Below are 6553 nucleotides of genomic sequence, written 5' to 3' on the forward strand. Positions count from 1 at the left end.
AAACATTAACAACACACTCTATAAAACATTACAGCAACTGCAGCAAACCGGCACTTATCATTACATGGCATTGGACAGAAGGGCGAAGCCCAGCTGTTGCTGGATCGACAAAAACAACAACAACAACAACACCAACAACAACAACAACAATAACATCAACAACAACAACAATAACACCAACAACAACAGCAACAGCAACAACGTCAACAACATCATTAGCAACAATAACAACAACATCATCATCAACAACAACAGCATGTAACGATCAGGTCCGACACATGTAGCCAAACGTTGGTACAAACATTGACGCATTGTTTAACTCTTTGTGTCTATGTTTTATGTCTTTATGAGATACATGTAGAAGTAGAAGGGGTGCGAGCTCGTAGGTGACAATATGAACCTTTTGAGTTCGTATTTTTATTTCTCAATTGCTGGATCCGCTTTCAGTAAAACGGGTGCCACGATATTGAAACACCTTGACCAGTTTCAGTTGTTTATCAATCAAATGAATATTCAGAGGAATCAGATTTCAGTCGTTCGTTTACTTTGACTTTGACTTTTTCCTTCCTCTTGTATCCTTATGGTGTCGAGGGGATGTGTAAGTTTCGGTCCTGTGCTAGGTGTGTAGCGTCTGTGATAGATATATGTTATGTTGTCCCAAGACCTTTTTAACCTCATCCAGCCAGGTCTTTCTTGGTCTTCCTCTTGATTTGAAGCCGGATTCTCGGGTGCTGTAAGCTCTAACCGTTAGTTTATTCTGGGGCATTCTAGTTAGATGTCCAAACCATTTGACTCTTTGACGTTCTATGAATGTTATTACTGGTGGTATTCCAATTTATAGACGTATAGTTTTGTTTCTTATACGGTCTCTTCTGGTGAAGTTGATGGTTTTGCGGAGACATCTCATGTTTGTTGTTTGTTAATCACATGACTTTTCAGATGGCTCAGATTTCAGATGTTTGTTAATGACAAGAATGTTCAGAGGTCTCAGATTTCAGTTGACATTCACGCAGGAGACACGGATTCTATTTCCGAGTTGTGTCGATTTTTATATATATAATAATAGATTTCTATATGTACATGTATAAAATATGATGTATACTATTAATATTTCTGTTGTGGAAATGGTTGTGAAGAGCCAAAGCAGCGATACTTTTAGGAAGCGTTTCGGTCGGTTTCTAAAATATTATGTCAGTCCGTTCTTTTTCGATAATGCACTTTGGCGTTGGCAGTGCAGCAGCTTGTAAAACTCTTCTCTGAACTTTGTGTTTGCAAAGAAATAAGACAGGAAATTCAGAAATGGTCCAGCATATTCTACCAGCGCTCTTGTGTTGTGCGACACCAGGAAGATGTTGTGGAATCGTCTGTAGAGGTCAAAGTCCGGCACACACAGACGGGCCACTGCCAGGAAGACCGCGGCGCTGTTGGTGCAGACAAAGACGACAGATATCACCGTCACCGTCTTCACCACCTGCTCCTCCTTCGAGCTCAGCTTGCTCCCCGTCTTGGCGGTACCCGGGACAGTCGCAGCCGACATCATCGATCTTCTAAACTGTGACGTGGACCTCAAGGCCAGAGTTAGGACAACGAGGCAGACGATGACCACAACTTCGGAGGCTATACCCAGGAAGGTTTGGTTGACCACGTCCATGAAGGACAAAGCAGAAGCCGTTCCTGGAGCTCTCCAGATAACTAACATGCTGGAGTTTGTCTGAGGGTCAACTGACCAGTGCATTCTTTGCTTGACCAATACGGGTAGGTAGCTGGAGATACCGTACGCCCAGATACCAAGCAGGACAAAGACGCTTCTCTTCCTCGTGAAAACAGTTTTAAAACGTAGCGGCAGAGCCACACAGCAACATCTTTGGACGCTGATGAACGTTGTAATGAGAATAGAAATGTCCAGAAACATTTGGCCGTAGTAAACAAAGAGGATAGAGAGATCGAAGGAGTTCACCGACCAACTCTGCAGCAAGGAGCTGAAGACACAGAATACTGAAACACCTGAAGACCCTGCTACGACTAACAGGTGATCTGAAACAGCGAGCGAAAAGAAACAGATATTGACGGAATCTTTGAAACCTAACTTGGCTAACACGACTAAGTTGAAGGTATTGAACAACATGCTAAGTGATAGGGACAGGCAAATTAGTGCGTTTGTGACACTAATGGAAAACAGAAAATCCTCGACTGTAAAAGATTCCTCGGACATGATGCTATGTGAAGCAGACTTGGAACCTCTGGAACTATCAGCCTAAACCCCCACGTCTAATCCCCTCCTACTGCACTGTGTATGGATGAAACTTGGAAGACAAGGACGATTTTTTAGTACTGAAATATTGTGACGCTTCTTTTTTTTTTTTTTTCAACCTATCTTTGATGAAATAATCACTCGGGACAAGTTTTCTCTTCAAATACGAGTATCGGGACTAAAAAGTTCAGCATACTATGGCGGAAAAAAATTCGGAAATTGCTGAAGTATAGAATTGGAATGTTCCCTCATTATTATTTTTTTCAGTCGGTTTTTTTAAAACGTAGCACATTCGCATTCTGAAAGTGAAAGTACTGTCGATCAATAGCACGTACGGCAAGCTTGCGCTCAATGTCCCCTCCTTACTTTGTCTGGGTATAATTATCACGCATACTATACACACCTGGGTAGATATATCTAAATGAAGGTAACAAGACATAACATGACGTAATATTATGCCGTAATGGTCCCTTTGATCGCTTTTAAGTTCTCAGGTTTCCTTTGGCTTTAATTACCAGCTGGGCATTCTCTTTCTGTTCAGTGTTGAAGGTAATATTGGCTACTTTGGAAGATGTGTGTTGGGAAGAAAAGAAAATGTAGTGATCGATGTTGTGCGATTTGTTCTGTTGTCTTGTGTCTCATCGATCATAGATTAATAGAATAAATGCCTCCTCGCCTCGCCGACCTCTCTCACTCGGAGACTGCATAAGGTCATAATATGAGCGCGCGAGACACATTAGCCTTTTGCAGATGGTAGGAAATTTTTAATTTTGCCCGGGTGGCGGCCGAAGCCTACTCTTATCGATTTTAGACCACCAAGGGATCTTTAACATGCCCATCTTGCACACGGGACCTCCGAGATTTTTCGTCATTGTACGAGGAGGCTAGGTGTCGATCTCTCCTGCCAGAAGACCAGGGGTGTATCTGAAAGACAGCAGCAAGAAAAAGGAGCCAAGGGGTGTAGAAAGGCTGTAGAAAGAGTCCGGAGCCTAGAGGAGAGGGCAAAGGAGGTGATGGCGTGGGGACAGAAAGCAGACGACAGAACATTGGTAGAGAGCAGGAAAGGAGGGGAAAGGAGAGCATATTAGAGAAGAAAATTTTCGAACCCGGGACCTTTCAATGAGAGGCGAACACCTTAACCTCTAGGCCACGAAAGTGCCCTTTCATCTGGCTTGTGATTCTCTTTTGGTTCCAAATGCTAATGAAGAACGGGTAAAAAAAAATAAAATAATAACATAAGAAAAGATGAAAGTGTTGACAAGAGCTCAGATTAATGATTTAATTTATGTTTTAGTAAGGTTTTATGGCGCTAGCAACTGCATGCGGTCATATTGTGCCAAGGAGTGGCCGGATGTCAACAGACAAGTCCAAACGGGGGAATCAGACTTACTCTGCTCACTTCTCTAGCCTCAACAGCACAAATTAAGTCTACTTCGACTATCAGGGCACCCCGGAATTAGCAGTTCACAAGAGTGACAAATATACGAAAGATGTAGAGGAAAAATGACGATTTTAGGCTACATATGAGGAAAGAAAAAGCAGCAGCAGTTCCCCCTATGTTGTTGCGGCACAGTATGAGCATGACATTGATAAATCAGCCTATTTACAATTCTACTGTGCATAAGAACATGTTAATATTCCCCCTTTGGGAATGGCCTAAAGACACCCCAACCAGTCAACTGCCTTGGGGGGAGGGGGGGGCATAATATAGATTTCTGTATTTATAAATTATGGAACACAATTTAGTGCCCTCACCCACTCTGGCTGCTCCCAACTACAGTGCAATAACACCAGAGATCAGATCAGAGTCTGTCTGACTTGCAGCCCCGTAGGCCTACTGCTCTACCATGTGCAGACCATGAAAATAATAAGAAGAAGAAGAAAAAGAAAAAGAAGAAGAAGAAGAAGAAGAAGAAGAAGAAGAAGAAGAAGAAGAAGAAGAAAAAGAAGAAGAAGAAGAAGAAGAAGAAGAAGAAGAATTTAAAAAATAACAATACATGCCAGTAACATTGCAAGACACGATTACTAGATCTAGATCTAGTAAAAGTTGGGTTGAAATCAGTGCCGCCTGTCAAAAGTTATCTGCAATAAACCACGATGCTTTTGAATTGGACGAGCTGTGATATAAGACAGAATAATAATGTCGTACTTGCATATTATATATATATATATTATAAGCCTAATATATGTAGTTTTATGTTCTCGTTTGTCGTATGATGGGCGAGTGCAGAATAGGACCTTTGTAACACCATTGCCACTGTATGCGACCAAGACAAATAAAACCCACCTTCTATACATTTGTGCGCTTTGAAAACAAGCATAAAACAAACAAATAAAACAAGAAAGAATAATTATCACTGTTACAGAAGTATTAAAATTTGGCTTCAAATAACTACATAAGTATCTATTTGGGTCCGAATTAATTTGTTGGTCGTTTGAGCCTCACACCGGAGACATGTCTGGCAAAGCCGTGTTGGCGCGGCGGGCCTGCCTGGCAATCTCTCTTTGTCCTTTTTGTTGACTGTTGACGTTGTGAGACCGGAAGGCCTGAAGGACGCACGCGGCATCAGTCATCGTCCTTCCATCTTTTCATCATTCCATCATCCATCACGACGTAGGAATGCAGTTTTATCCACTCACACCCCATTATTTAGTAATTCTAGATATGTATTTATTCTTTGTGAGATGCTCACGAAAACAGCGATGGCATTGACGGGGTTAAACGGTAGGTAGATTCTAGACAGGAGGGTTTTAGACTTGGTTCGCAGTTAAAAAGCATTGATCTGCACTGCGCGCGACATGCAGTTTCAAAACGACGTGGCAGTGATGTGTCATCAGCTTTGTCGTTGTCCTTCGATGTCTGTGGGCGTGAATGGGTGGACTAAAAGCGACTTCAGGTCGGCGGTGGACAAGGTAAATTGACTAACACTAGAATCAGGACTTCCGTAAGTTACGCCCGTAAGGAGCGACCACTCCATCCAAACAGTGACTTGAGTGACTATAAAAAAGAAGAGGCCTAACCCTAACCCTAACCCAAACCCTACCCGGCCCTACCCCTTCCCCTTCCCCTTCCCCCCTTGCCCTCAATTCTGGGCGCTCTTTAAATTGCCTTCCCGTTCCATCGGCAGCCATTTTGAAACTGATGTATTGCCAGGTATACGTGAATATTAACACGCATGATTACTACGCGCGCCTAACGAAACCACGCACTCAGTTGTCTACGTGCGGAAAAGTAGTTCCGCGGGACACTTTGCTTTGTGCGCCAGCGACGAGGCGGGTAAGCGAGCGAATGTTGCGTGTGGAGGGGGGTTACATATTATATGTCTTTTCAAGATAGTGGGGGGGGGGGGGGTTTCAGGGGGGCACTTGCCCCCCTGGCATACATCCACAATAACAAGAGCCAGAGCGCGCGCGTGCAGAGCCCATTAAGGTTTTTATGCAAATGAGCGCTCGTGCGCATCCCTCGCCAGCTGCGAGGAGAGGTGATTGTGAGGGAAGTAGGCACTTGGACAAAAAATTCAAAATACTACTACCCCTATGTGTCATACATCATTAAAAAGAGCTTTTCAAGAGCTTTACAAAGATACCAGAATCAACTTCCTATCTTAATTAGTTCAAAAGTTATGATAAATTGATGATCGGAATTTACTGTCTATATGGCCTTTGTATTTATGACTCAATTTTTGTGACCGAAATGACGGCAGAAATTCATAATATGTCTGTAACTTTTTAAATACTGCTCAGAACTGCATCATTTTTTCAGGTCCACGCCCACGGCATTATTGTCTGTTATTAACAATAAACAGGGCAACAGGTAAGTGAATGGTTTATTTTGAAAGAAATGAATTCATTTGCATGTTGATTTGGCTCACTTTCGCTCAGAAAAATTACAAAATCATTCATAACTTCCAAATTTTTAAAGATAATTGCTTCAAATTTTGCATGTTATCTCCTGGAGCAATGGTGCATACTTTGGTACATAAAGGCTGCTTTTATGTGAGTGGATACAGACACAAGGTATGCCAAAGGCAAAAGGTTTGTGATGTAATCAGGGCTGACCGTGTGACAAGATGATACCAGAATGATGCTGACTCACAACAGAACACAGAGTTAATACTTCTCTCTTGGCTTGGTGACCTGTAGTATTACACACAACACAAAGAACAAAGAACACAGTGTACACAGAGTACTGGCAACACAGAAGAGGAATTTAATGAGTCAAGGAGAACAAGTGTCCGCCAGTGGAATTTAGAGAGCAACACAGAAGAGGAATTTAATGAGTCAAGGAGAACAAGTATAGAG

At 42.5% G+C, this 6553-nt stretch overlaps 1 protein-coding gene across 1 annotated transcript; it reads right to left on the minus strand.

The window, feature by feature from the left end:
* Window positions 1-1186: 1186 nt before the first annotated feature.
* Window positions 1187-4825, minus strand: LOC101862030 (melanopsin-like). Its single transcript, XM_005097075.1, has 2 exons — window positions 4698-4825; window positions 1187-1979 (listed from the first exon to the last, which is right to left on the minus strand). The coding sequence occupies exons 1-2, from the start codon at window positions 4823-4825 to the stop codon at window positions 1187-1189; spliced, it is 921 nt and encodes a 306-aa protein (XP_005097132.1).
* Between the last annotated feature and the right edge of the window lie 1728 nt (window positions 4826-6553).

This window comes from Aplysia californica, unplaced genomic scaffold (assembly GCF_000002075.1).
Source record: "Aplysia californica isolate F4 #8 unplaced genomic scaffold, AplCal3.0 scaffold00145, whole genome shotgun sequence".
NCBI lineage: Eukaryota > Metazoa > Mollusca > Gastropoda > Aplysiida > Aplysiidae > Aplysia > Aplysia californica.

Excerpts from the sequence above, each read along its gene's own strand:
- LOC101862030 (XM_005097075.1), bottom strand. The coding sequence starts at position 4,825 with ATGACTGATGCCGCGTGCGTCCTTCAGGCCTTCCGGTCTCACAACGTC. Across the intron at positions 1,980-4,697 it reads TTGCCAGACATGTCTCCGGT|CTCCTTGCTGCAGAGTTGGT; the intron begins GTGAGGCTCAAA and ends CTGTGTCTTCAG.